Here is a 12,513-nt window from a genome sequence, read left to right on the forward strand (position 1 = left end):
AGATATTGAGTCCGGAGCGTACCTATAAAGTTGGCATTTGGCCCACGCTACGCCACAACGGGCGCCACCAACGGAGCGCTAAAGTAAGCACTCAAATTAGCAGATTTAAGGTAAGCAAGGTAGTAGTATACAATCGGCAGCGCACCAACACGAGGGTAAGTACGCAGAAACGCACAACTTGTTTCCGTACCGATACAACGTCCGTGTCCATATTTATCAGCGGTTGAACAAACGAGTTCACCAGCACCAGCGATCAGACAGAGCAATGGAGTCAGAGCGGGAGGGCGGGGAGGGTGTAGGAGGAGAGAGTAAGTGGGCATATCTTAACACAGGAAGAGGAGAGGAGATTTAAGCGAGTTGTCGAGAAGCAAACGAAATCGAGCAGCGGAGATAAAACAACGGTGACTCAAGAAAACACGGGCAAAGCATATCAAGAAAGTAGCGAGGCGACACGAATACCAAGAAATCACCGAAAACTATACCAACGAGCGCAGAACTAGACAGTAAGGTATCAGCGTATCAAGAAAGCAGTAAGTATACAGACCAGGGACAGCCGGACTATGACATGTATAGTACAGAGGACTGGCAGAAAAGCACAAGACGAAAGCGGAGGCAGAAGAGAACAGTATACCATGGCGTGTTTCATCCATACTTCTTCGTCGACCCCCCGTGACCGCAGCATCTCCCTCTCAAGTCATCCTTCAAGCATGAGAGTCGTTCATGTGTCTGGTGAGGGAGTCGGTGCGTGTATACGTCTTCTGGCAGATGGTGCACTTGTGAAGCCTCTCGCTGTGGACCGAATCGCGGTGGCGTTTGAGATCACCACCCCTGGTGAACGTCTGGTCGCAGATGTCGCACCTGTGGGTAGGCTGAGCGGGCTGCGATGAAGAAGACGACGGCGCCTGATGTCCCACGGGATGGAGGGTGTACTGGGACGAAGGCTGGGCATGATAGTATGAATGGCCATGATGAGTCGCAACGCTATGGCCACCCGGGAAGGAGTTGATGGGCTGGCCGTGAGGGATGCTGCCGTGGGGGATATGGCCGTGGTGAGCGACAGGGATGGGTAAGCCGGAAGGCGCATAACCCGAGACTGGAGACTGAGCGATTCCTTGTCCGCTATAGTCTCCCGCATAACCAGCTTGGCCTTGAGGATTAAAGCCCGCATGGGTTAGTTCCGGAGCTACAGGATGATTAGACGACATTGGGACCAGTGAAGGCGAATGAAGACAGACGAGGGTTAGGCACACCATGGGAATGCGAGGATTGACGTCCGCCAGGATTAACACCCCCGACCTGCTGGGGCTGCTGATATAGCGGGTGTGAGGGATGATAGCCACTGCCATGAGCATGAGGATTGGCAGGGGGTGAGTAAGTGTGGTTGTTGCTGGTGTTGTTGTTGATGTTGTTGTATGGGTAAGACATGATAGAAAGATGGGTTGGCAGGTCTGAGGAGGAGGGTACGCGAAGGGAAGATGTTTTATAGCTTGTCCGTGGAAGCCGCTCGACGGGAGCATTCTTGCAGGCCGGAGAATTTGCGAGAACTTGCCCTCGATAGATGGACTATGCGAGCTGAAGGCATCGACATGAGTCACCAGCGGGCGGGGATCTGGCGAGGAGCAGGTTCTGAGATTGGGCGTACGATTTCGCCCGCAATGCGGGTCATTTGAGTGCTGACGGTGGAAGCGAAGAAGAAAATAATACATATTAAACTCCTTTCGGGATACAAGGGAGGCGTCGCGCCCTTGACGATGTTCACTCCGCGAGGATGTCTTCGCCTGGAAGTTAGCCTTCGATTATCGGTGCCCGGGGGGTCGAATGAACCGGTGTTTAGAGCGCCCTACCGTGGCCAACCTCGATTGGGAAGACAGAATTTGGAACGTCCTGTATTGTCAACGGGGGATCTCCATGTGTATCCGAAGAAGGAAATTTGCCAATCCACTTGCCTTTCACAGTCGTACAATCCCTCGGAACTCATAGATAGTACTCTCCGACATCTATGGTCGGGCAAGTGCCTTTTTAGGATATCTCAGATGGTGCCTCACAAGCGGCCATTAGCAACAGTCGATGACCGCTGTCTACCATCCGATGGTGTCTGACATCGAAAACGGCGGTATCTCGCTGCGAAACTTCGAATTCGATGTCCGAAGAATTCAGACAGACTCCCTCTCGTTCGCTCGCTCATAATTGATGCGTAGGATTGTGACGTGCTGTCACCGTCCTCTGATCGTTTTCGTGTAATCTCACCCGGTGAACGTGGCGCCGAAGCCACTTGTGAAGCATGTGAAAGGAGAGTGTTCAACGATCAAGTGTTGAGATACCTCACAGCATCTAGTAACACTCCCTTATTGCTTTTGGTCAGCGTTGCGGTCCTTGCAGACACTCCCTTAATGAGGACAGGCGAAAATGGACGATGAGACGACCACGAGCCCCTGAGCATCGAAAGCACATCGCATTGAATCGAGTACTCCCACGTTGACGGAGACGTTAATCTCCTGTGGTAAACACGAGTGTGAACCTACGAAGGCACGGCTTGGGGTACAGTAGTTGGCCACTTCCGAACACAAGCACGATCCCAGGACAACAGGGCAGAAAATCGCCCATTGAACATTTGTATATCTCGCCACAAAGATATCTGCAAGGGACAGGGCTATTCGACATCAGTCGATCGTAGGCACCGTCAAGACTGTGCATCGAGGTAGGCTATAACGTGGCGCAGCGCTCATCAGTGATGCATGGTCGACCGTTTATCAAGCAGGGAAGGCAGAAGCAGACGTGAAAAACCACGCAATCTAATGCGTCCGACGTCGCACGACCAAAGTCGCTTCATGCTGCCAGTTCCATGAGGCAGCGCACCATCTGATCCGCTTTTTGTATGTAACAATCTCGCAAAACAGACAGTTATAGGTGACCGGCCTGGCTAACGCTCTACGCCGCGAGACAGCGAAAGAAGAAACTCTGTGGTTGTTCAAGGATTCAATTTAATCTGATATTTCGGAGATGGAACGGGCGACTGAGGGCTCCGGAGAGCAGCAGATGTTTGAGCAAGACTGCTTGTGCCTGTGCAGCACAGCATTTTCAGCGCGTTATGGCAAGCCAGGATAGACAGGTATGGCAGATAAAGCTCAATAAAATCGGCACACCATTCGATGCAATGGGCTGCATAGCACTGTCTGGCAGCGCCATGATTAAGTATAGCGCACGGAAAATCTAGCAAGAGGTGGAGGCAACATATGTGGGCAGGCTGAGTTCGTTACGCTCGATCGAGAGACTCCATCGACGTGAAAGTGAAACACTAGGATACGACGACTGACCGAGCCAAATCCAGTGAGAGAGATTTCATGCTTTCAGGCGCGGTTGGGCGGAAATAGACGGAAACAACATTGTTTGACGAGCTTGAACCTGGTGGTAGCGAAAATCGGAGGTCCGCTCCGGGCAATGCATCGAACTAGTTGTAGTAGAGCGCACATAATGCGAAAGAAGCGGGACCGTTGGCGTGATTACGGCGCGTTGAGAAGAAGGAAAGAGCAGGTACAATCGTACATCAGAGCTGGGCGTTCTGTTGAGAGGTGGAGCCCGGGTAACGGCGAGTGCTATACGGCGGCTATTGCCATTTTGCCACCGCCACCGCCACTTCCACGTGGACGTGGGGCGGAGCCACAGTCAGCTTGAGACTGGTCTGGTTCTCTACTTGTTTCCGTCCATGGCTCCCTTCGATCTAGACGCGTGCATACAGCAACTCCTCCGCAAACAACTCCTACACGAGGCCCTTCTACGAGAGATATGCGAGAAAACAAAAGAGGTCCTCATGCGCGAGTCCAACGTCGTTCACGTCAGTGCGCCAGTAACAGTCGTTGGTGATATTCATGGGTAAGCAGCCGTCCGCGTATTCCATAGATACATGTTACTGATCAGGTCTCAAGCCAGTTCTACGATCTCGTCGAGATATTCCGGATAGGTGGTTATGCACCACATACCAATTACCTTTTCCTTGGTGCGTCGGGAGTATCGTTGAGCGTCTAAGTACGAGAACTGACTCACACAACTTGCTAGGCGACTATGTTGACCGCGGACTCTTCAGCGTCGAAACTATATCCCTATTAACGTGTCTTAAGCTACGATACCCGGATCGTGTTCAGTTGATAAGAGGAAATCATGAATCGAGAGCTGTTACTCAGGTTCGTTTTTATTCTCCCGCTCTCCCATTCTACGCCACAACAGTTTGTTTCGCGACAGACATACGGTTTCTATACCGAGTGTGTCCGGAAGTATGGAACATCGAGGGTGTGGACCTACTTCACCGATATGTTCGACTTCCTGACCCTGTCAGTAGTCATCGACGACAAGATTTTCTGTGTACACGGCGGTGAGCACTTCCACCCCTGTCATCTCAAAGCATTCCCTCACGTCTACGTAGGCCTATCCCCGTCAATACACTCAATTGATCAAATAAAGGTCGTTGACCGATTCCGAGGTGTGTCACCCTACGATTGTTGTTTCTATCCAGTATCTCAAGTTCCCGTTGCAGAAATCCCACACGAAGGACCAATGGCAGACTTGGTATGGTCCGATCCTGATCCTGAGAAAGAGGACTTTGCAATATCTCCACGGTCAGTGTTTTCTCAGCTTGGTTCTGTCTGTTACTGAATGATCACTGCAGGGGTGCTGGCTACACGTTTGGCTCTGGCGTTGTCCACAAGTTTCTGGAAACGAATAACATGTCTCACATACTTCGAGCCCACCAACTGTGCATGGAAGGATACGCGTCTTTATTCGACAAACACCTGTCGACCGTATGGTCCGCGCCAAACTACTGTTATCGGTGTGGGAACCAAGCGAGCATCCTGGAAGTCGGGCCCGGTGGCTCCATGTACTTCAATGTATTCGAGGCAGCCCCGGAGAACGAAAGAGACGGACCACTACATCAGGCCGCCCAAAATGCTGGTGGGAAGGCACGTAGATTAGTCTTTAGGTTGCGTTCTCTCTTCCTTTTAACTCATGTATCATTTCGTCCTGCAGTTGCCAGAGTACTTCCTGTAAGGATTGGAAGCCATGTGATTTTAGCACGACCTTATGCACCTTGTATTGGAATCTTCCACGTTACGGTTTGTAATATTTCGCAGATGTTTATTCGTGGCGTCGTCCACTCGCAGATACCTTCGCTCTCGTATCGGAGTAATTATACGTGCACACCCACATTGGGCAATACTGAGACCACTTTTATCTGGTCGAGGTGCGGCAAATACAGTAAAACCATCTCAAGTCTAAAGTATCGGTATAGCAGCAAGTCCGAGGACATAGGTGCAAGGTGAAGATGAGAACCACGGCATGCCAACGTTACTTGAACATCCGCGAAAGCCGCCACTTCCTGGTTGTCAGACGAACTGCGAAAGCTGCCACGCAAACAATCAAGCCAACGGTCAGGTGGGTTTTCCACCGGTGCCACAGAAGAACGGTCAACGTGCGGACGAGATCCCTCTTGCGTTGTCGTCCGTGTCGGAGATTTGGGACGGAAGACGATGACGGTGCTGGCGAGGATCTGACGGGATACCCAAAGAATGGATTGGAAGTCGATCTTGATGATATTTCATGCCGTTGACGGTCAAGGGTTGGTGCAATGACTTTAGGGGGTAAAGAGGGCGTCGTGAAAGATGCATAGTCGACGTCATGATCCTGAGTAGAAGGTGTGTCTTGTGAGGGGTTCCCCATTCGGTTCAACCAGTGATGTTCGCTGGGAAGATCGTCTAGCGAAGGCAAAGAGCCACCGTAATCTACACTAGGCTTATTCAGTCCTAGACATGAGCGCCGAAAGTGAGTTTAAATGCGTGCCTTGGGGGAGCGAAGAACGTGGTATAGCGATATGAAGTTCTTCCACGGAAGGAAAGAAGACTTTGGACAAAGCAGGCTCCGGGAGGACGCGTCTAAAGATGCGGATGTCAATGCGGTGACAGGCTGAACGCGTGAGCGACGGGACTCACTTTGCAATACTCCATAAGCCAGCTTGGGTCCAAGAGAAGTTCATCATAAACACTAGAATAGCACATTGGCCTGTTAGCGATCACAGCAGACATACAACAGACACAACGGCTACCTGTTGCGATCATGCCCGGGAACAATGGGACGAGTACCCTCGAATACCAAGTCAATAGCTCAATGTTCTATGTTCAAATACGGTTGAGTGGGTTTCTGCTATGATATCAGTACCAACGCACAAAGTTCCTCGTGGCAACATTCTTCATGTCGATGAGGAGACTGTATTGGAGGACAGGGTCCTCGGATCGAGCTTGTTGAGAGTTGATTACGGCGAGAGCAGCCCGTAGTGCTTCGGTCATACATGAAAAATATTCTTTGAGCGTATCTAGGGGACCATCCAAATATTCCAGGCGAAGAATGAGTATCGGTCTGCCAACAGTGTCTCTTGACGACATGGGTAGGCCGCAAAGTAGGTGCGGAATGGAAGGCGCTTCGCCGGAGGGCCTTGTGAGACACCACAACAGAGAGGACCTTAGTGCCGTCAAAGCGAAAGGGGTAACGAATCTGTGCCTCTGGTTCGGAAAGAACCGAAAAAGTATTAGCTGCTCTGAGCCTGATACAGATCGCTTTAGAAAGCGATACCTTCAGCATGCGGAAAATCGTAGCTAAAACGACAACGTCAGCACATCGACGGTAGGATGATGAAATTAACTATCTTACGGAGGTCCGAGAGCCACACCCTCGCTCCATCTTCTTGAGGTGTATCGAGTGACAATTCATTGACTACATCTGGCAAGACCTCTTCTATCATCGTCGATTGCAGGGTCGTGGTAGCCCCTAGATGCTCCCGGTATAATTGCTTCAAGCTGTGATCATAAGAGCGAATAGAGGACTCTATATCCATGTCCGTCTACGCTCTCTCAAGGATCCAAAACGGAGGAGATAAAAAACCAAAGAATGTTGGGGGTACTTCGGATTCCTACTTGGGAGTTCCTTGGTGGAAGTTGGTTGAACGTACAACGTCCGAAGTATGGCGAAGTGGCCACCGGCCCGATCGCGAGTCCACGTGTCCGGGCATGTCCGAGCTGATCAGTGCAAGATCAGTGTCAATAATTTCCTATTTGCTCAGGTCATGGCTACAGGCCGTTCAATCTCAGGCTGCTTTGGGGCTCAGGTTGTTTCTTCGGGTAAAAAATGATCTATTACTCCTCGCCAGGTAGGATGGTCGTTAATCTCATAATATCTTCCCAACGCTCATCCGCCGCCCACCCGATGCTCATATTCTCTTTCAATGCTAAGACTGTTTTGACCCCGCCGCAATCACCAAGATTGTATTCAGATCCTTGGCTCATCATCTTCCTGACCTCTCCGTCAATCGCACTTAACCACGCCCTCGCCACATCGACTTGGGGCGCCGTAAGCACTGGCAGACGGAAAGCCCACAGAGAACGGTCGGAACCATGGGTGACATAGCCTATATACAGTAGAAAGCGTGCGAAGGTGAGCCTCAAAGAACGGGTGACGTAGCAGAGCAACCTTACCCTTCGGTCGGAGCTGCTCTGGCGTCCATCGAATTTCATACCTACAGACTGGGAATCCAGCCTGCTTCAGATCCCTCGCCAATAATCTGACGGGAAGATGCACTTGTCCCTCGCTCAGCATCTCTCCGAACAGCTTCATTAACTCTTCCTCGCTTTCATCCTCCTTGGGAACCCTATATATCTTTGACATCTTAGTCACGATGTCCTCTGGGTAGTATCTGAGAAGGTTGTCCTTGATGTCGGACGGCTTGCGGATAGGATGAGCAATGGAGTAGAGGTACCATTCCTCGGCAAGGTCTCCAACTATCACACAGCGGACACCATGCGCTAGAAGTCCTTTTGCCAACAAACCTGAGCGCTGCCAGTGCATCGGGTCTGTGGGATCACCGTTCGAGTCGGAGAAGGGTAAGAAGACTCCATCGAGAGTACCGCGAAAAGTGCCATGTGGGCCAAGCACCTCGTCATCGATGGCTTTGGTGATAGACTCAGCGGGCGTTTGTGATGGATCCTTGAGTGTCACGATGGATGACGGGGAGGAAGGCTCAAGCTTCAGAGCATGGCAGAGTGCGTCGTACTGAGGTCGTAGTTGAGACTGTGCTTTAGGGGTGTTGCTATAAAGCATCTCAGTGAAGCTAGTGAGGATGGTGTATGTTGAGAAAAACTTACACGATGCTATTCGACTGGATGATGGCGCTCTGGAAAGGTGCTTGGATACCTGCCGGAAGTCGGGATGCATGATGTAGTAACTGATGTACGGAGTGTGCGCCTGCACGAATGAGGTTTTAGGTCACCAATTTTTCTTCATCATATGAACTTGTTCGGCGTGTGTGAAGTTCTTACCGGCGGATAATCCTGAGACCTGAATGTCATTCGCGTCGCCTGAGGAGAAGTAAGCATGATCAGAGATAGAAGTGCCGCGCCACATAGAGTGCCACTCACCACCGAAGTTCGCGATATTGGCTTTCACCCATTCCAATGCCATCCACTGATCTTTGAAGCCGAAGTTACCCGTGATCGAAGGATTGTCACATGCGGAGAATCCGAACACAGAGAGTCTATAGCCAATGTTCACCCAGACCTCTGAACGTTCCGCGGAGATGTATTGGGCCTGACTGCCCAGTCCGTGCGGCGAGCCGAATTGAAGGAAACTGGTGGAAACAATTTGCACAGGACCGCATGACGTACATCAGTAGTAGTTATTGGGCAAACATGGAAAATTAGCGTACCCTCCGTGAATATACACCTTGACAGGAAAGTCCTTCTTCGCCGGGAAGGACGGAGGAGAAACAATGTTCAAGAACAGGCTATCGACAGCAGTGTTCGTAAGTGGTCTCAAGACGATATGCTGAGCATTTAAATCTCACGGGTTCTCAGTAGGTTTCCCAAGGCCTACTTTGTCCTGGAAAGGAGTGTCTGTGTAGGGAGCCTCCTCAACTCACGGACTGTGAGGGACGTGATGATCGATACATACTGGCTGCTTGTCCGTCATTATGAGGTTGGGCAGCATCTGGATACGGTAGAACATTTGACGATTCAGAATTTGAGAGCTCCAAGGTCGGGAAGGACCCCGCTTACAATGCGACTCGTATACGTATTCGCAGTTTTCATATCGAAAGTCGGCTGGAAGTGCTTCTGGATCCTCGAACCGTTTCGCAGGTAAAGCATAGGGGATTTCTGTCAGAAGAACGATTAGAAACGGATCACAACCAAAGGGATCGCACGAAGACTTCTGCACCTAGCCAAACTGCCGCATCGTTAGCAGCTCTCGCCCCTATCACGGATCCATATCGTGTCTCGACGGTGATTCTCTCAGTCGAGTTGGGCAACGCAGCACCGAGATGAACGTTGCTTGTCATCTTGCGTTCAGCCAGAGCCAGAGACGGATGTGGGAGGGAACAAACTTGGTGTTCGAAGCATCGTGGGCGAGCAACATGTGAGCATGATAAGTAGCAAGCCTCCTTCGGAAGGATTACTCGCCACGGCCATGGGCGGTTCTGGTCCGGCTCTGGTTTCGAACTCAGCGACGCTCACCTTGAACGGAACGGCAATCCGTCTCCATTTTATGTTTGGGTGCTTGCAATTGGCAGTCTCGCTCGCTCTTTGATGTTGGTGCGAACTTATCGGCTCGCCCAAGACTATACTAGTACAGATACTCAGTCGCGACCTACTCGACATAACCATCACATCATTCGAAATTCAGTTCATTCTTCTCTGCAAGTCCATCACACCGGCATTCAGCGTTGCTCCAGAAACTACGGAGAGGTAAAGATGAGGCTATGGTACCGATACAACATGGAAGGGTAAATACCTGGGTGACCAATTTGCTGATGCCTTTGATCTTCATGCATTCGTCTTGAACATTATACCCGCATGTCGAATTCAAGACTCCCTCCTCAAGGAATCGCATGATATACCTGTACCATAAGATTGAGCACTACGCGGGAAAGGAGCATGAAGACCTGGCACGATACCTCAAACAAGTCTCCTCCCTGAAGTCACTGTAAATCTTGCGATTGTACTTGCGCTACAATCAAAAACGTCAGTAAGCGCCAGTGAACGACGATGAACAGATTGAAACACCTCGCTGCGCCTTGCCTCCTCCTCGTATGGGTGGCTCTGGTGAATAAGGAAGTGATCTCCCAGAACGTAGAAGGACACTCCCGAGAGATACATCTCGAATAAGCAGGCTGCCTTGTTTGCACCATAGCCATTGAACCGTTCGTCACACCTACACCTATTTAATGGATCGAGTCATTATATTATGAAGTAACAAGCTTACCAGCCACCGGCGTCCTTTCGAACTATAACATAGGGTTCGTATGCGGATTGGTACCGGGCGACCCTGTATATTTCCCCCAGTTGAGTTCTGTAGAATCGATCGTAGTCGGTGCTGTTGTGACCCTGCGCCCAGGAAGCATGAAAAGGCAGAATCTTGTGCGAATGGACTTGTTCGAGAAGAGCCTGGCCGCACGGAGACGATACTGGTATGTTAAAAGGATTGCCAGAATTGTGATGGTGTACCAACTGACCTGCTTGTCGCTAGGAAACAACATTTGGTCCTTCCCGTCACGCGCCCTTGCATACTCAAAAGCGGGCAGGACTAGTGCGGCTCTACCTTCTCGCATTCTCTTGGCCATCTCACCGCCAGACTGCAGCATCGCCCTGACAGGATCGCGCCAAGCTGTACACATAGCGAAATCAACGTCCAGGAGCAGGATGTAGGAAGTTCGAGCTAAGAAGCGTGCGATGTTACGCCAAGTATTGAAAGCACGAGGGAAAGGCGACACCACAAGATGGATGTCGGCACGAGCGGCTAGAGCTGGGGATGATCGAATGAGAGAGTGCAGGGATAGAATGCTCGAGTTGAGGGACGAGAGGGAGCCATTTGGATGGAGGTATAAATGCAAAGTCACGGACAGCGGGCCTATCATGTGTCGTTGAGTTCAGGGGTCGAGATACAGAGGAGGGAAGGTGTGACATGCACCTTGGTAGCGGGCAGCAAGTTTTTCAAGGACCTGGAGGCGATTGGTGGTCACCAAAGTAGTGACGGTCACGTCGTCATCGTCGAAGGTCTGGTACCCTTTATAGAAGAATGGGATAATCTTCATAGGATGCATAGAGCTCGAGAATGCCTTCGACAGGAAAAGTGATTCGGAGAGTGCGACGGAGGTTGCGTCCAGAGAGAAGGCTTTTCGATTAAGATCACGGAGATATCCATTCGAGGAAGACGGTACCCCAGAGACAGGCCAGTGCAGCATCGAGTTTGAGGGCAGCATATTCTCGAAGGAAGGTACATGCAGTATCTCGTCAAAAGCATCTGGATATGGGTCGCTCGTGGCATGAGGTCGACCGTGTCCAACAGTGCGTCTATGGTCAAGGATTGACCACGAGAGGTCGCGAGTTCGGTCGAGGAGATCGGACAGCCTTAAAGCAGCGAGACCTGTCTGAGAGCAGTAGAACAAAGTGACCGAGGTATAGACGACAGAGACGACGACATACAAAACCACACTAGCGTGAAGGAGGCGAGTGAAGTGCACCATGGTATGTGTTTGCTTTAGGATTGGTGCTACAATTTACAGTGCGGTTTCTTGAAGTTTAGGGCAGGCTTAGGGCCATGACGTGGCTGACTTGTCCGTTCTTCCCGCTACCCCGCATCATTGCCCTAACACTGAACCTTTACACATCCTTGATACCATCGCCATGTCTGACCAGAAGCCTCAATCTATACCTGGTACCAAAGAGAAACTCGAGTCATCGCCAGAAGGGAAGGAGGAGGAGCCGCTGGAGGAGGAGGAGGAAGACACCGAGCCCAACCTACAAGCCGAGTTCGCAGCAGCCGAAGAGAAACGTCTCGCTGACCCTCGCTTCAACCCTCCCACTCCTTCTCGCTGGAAACGCGCTGGTCTTCTTGTTCTCGTCTTTGTTCTTTTCTGGGTTGCGATCTCTATGCGCAAGAGCATGAGGAATGCACCGCCAAAGGTGCTTTACGCCAACCGGTCAGTACGACCCGCTGCGTTCCATCATTTGGTTGTTTGTGCAGAGTACTGATATTGTGAATGTCTATGTAGCTATTCGAAGGACTACAAGTTTCGTCCCGCCGCTAGTCCTATTATCACCGAGCGTCTGAAAGACGGCCGGACCCGTGTCCATGGGGCTGCCCCTACGGCGAAGATGTAGGGACCAGTAGGTTATGCCGATCTTCTCTCCTTTCTGTACCCCTTGCTGAGATCCCCGCTGTTTCTCACTATTCTAGTCTGTCAGTACTTGATATCCTTGTTCATTCATTTATCGTATCTCCGTCGCACCATACTTCCACACTCATTCCTGACCTACGTTCTCTCACTCTGCACCTTGATGCCTTGGACTTAAATCCATCTTGTTGGGCTCTGTTGTCATATTGAATTTATTCAAATTTCACATCTAATACCCACTGTATGCCAGCGTTGTTCTCGGCCGGAAATAGTATGATTTCATATATTTCCTCGCTCATAGCGTTTCT

At 50.8% G+C, this 12,513-nt stretch overlaps 6 protein-coding genes across 6 annotated transcripts; 2 read left to right on the top strand and 4 right to left on the bottom strand.

Moving 5' to 3' along the window:
* Positions 1 to 701: 701 nt before the first annotated feature.
* STEHIDRAFT_114054 (uncharacterized protein) lies at positions 702 to 1,425 on the bottom strand (the record flags this gene model as incomplete). Its single annotated transcript, XM_007308105.1, has 2 exons — positions 702 to 1,183; positions 1,251 to 1,425. 2 exons carry the CDS (start codon positions 1,423 to 1,425, stop codon positions 702 to 704), a joined length of 657 nt encoding a protein of 218 aa, XP_007308167.1.
* A 2,278-nt stretch (positions 1,426 to 3,703) lies between these two features.
* STEHIDRAFT_171122 (Metallo-dependent phosphatase) lies at positions 3,704 to 5,189 on the top strand (the record flags this gene model as incomplete). The annotated part of the gene is made up of 8 exons (XM_007308106.1): positions 3,704 to 3,870; positions 3,924 to 3,994; positions 4,054 to 4,178; positions 4,237 to 4,366; positions 4,418 to 4,474; positions 4,529 to 4,610; positions 4,661 to 4,952; positions 5,020 to 5,189. 8 exons carry the CDS (start codon positions 3,704 to 3,706, stop codon positions 5,038 to 5,040), a joined length of 945 nt encoding a protein of 314 aa, XP_007308168.1. The 3' UTR covers positions 5,041 to 5,189.
* A 148-nt stretch (positions 5,190 to 5,337) lies between these two features.
* Positions 5,338 to 6,877, bottom strand: STEHIDRAFT_64479 (uncharacterized protein; the record flags this gene model as incomplete). The annotated part of the gene is made up of 6 exons (XM_007307784.1): positions 5,338 to 5,744; positions 5,848 to 5,921; positions 5,979 to 6,030; positions 6,092 to 6,158; positions 6,213 to 6,575; positions 6,686 to 6,877. 6 exons carry the CDS (start codon positions 6,875 to 6,877, stop codon positions 5,338 to 5,340), a joined length of 1,155 nt encoding a protein of 384 aa, XP_007307846.1.
* A 265-nt stretch (positions 6,878 to 7,142) lies between these two features.
* STEHIDRAFT_84403 (alpha/beta-hydrolase) lies at positions 7,143 to 9,395 on the bottom strand. The gene is made up of 10 exons (XM_007308107.1): positions 9,250 to 9,395; positions 9,090 to 9,188; positions 8,986 to 9,021; positions 8,879 to 8,927; positions 8,741 to 8,818; positions 8,454 to 8,662; positions 8,355 to 8,393; positions 8,181 to 8,280; positions 7,515 to 8,125; positions 7,143 to 7,447 (listed from the first exon to the last, which is right to left on the bottom strand). The coding sequence occupies exons 1-10, from the start codon at positions 9,368 to 9,370 to the stop codon at positions 7,176 to 7,178; spliced, it is 1,614 nt and encodes a 537-aa protein (XP_007308169.1). The 5' UTR covers positions 9,371 to 9,395; the 3' UTR covers positions 7,143 to 7,175.
* A 424-nt stretch (positions 9,396 to 9,819) lies between these two features.
* Positions 9,820 to 11,167, bottom strand: STEHIDRAFT_84404 (uncharacterized protein; the record flags this gene model as incomplete). The annotated part of the gene is made up of 6 exons (XM_007308108.1): positions 10,999 to 11,167; positions 10,544 to 10,938; positions 10,294 to 10,475; positions 10,095 to 10,242; positions 9,986 to 10,038; positions 9,820 to 9,928 (listed from the first exon to the last, which is right to left on the bottom strand). Coding segments are annotated over exons 1-6 (1,020 nt in total), but the record flags the coding sequence as incomplete, so codon positions are not given.
* Positions 11,168 to 11,673: 506 nt separating this feature from the next.
* On the top strand, positions 11,674 to 12,496 carry STEHIDRAFT_141539 (uncharacterized protein). The gene is made up of 3 exons (XM_007308109.1): positions 11,674 to 12,010; positions 12,083 to 12,201; positions 12,268 to 12,496. The coding sequence occupies exons 1-2, from the start codon at positions 11,715 to 11,717 to the stop codon at positions 12,189 to 12,191; spliced, it is 405 nt and encodes a 134-aa protein (XP_007308171.1). The 5' UTR covers positions 11,674 to 11,714; the 3' UTR covers positions 12,192 to 12,201; positions 12,268 to 12,496.
* Positions 12,497 to 12,513: the final 17 nt, after the last annotated feature.

The sequence above is a fragment of the Stereum hirsutum genome (genome assembly GCF_000264905.1).
Source record: "Stereum hirsutum FP-91666 SS1 unplaced genomic scaffold STEHIscaffold_14, whole genome shotgun sequence".
NCBI lineage: Eukaryota > Fungi > Basidiomycota > Agaricomycetes > Russulales > Stereaceae > Stereum > Stereum hirsutum.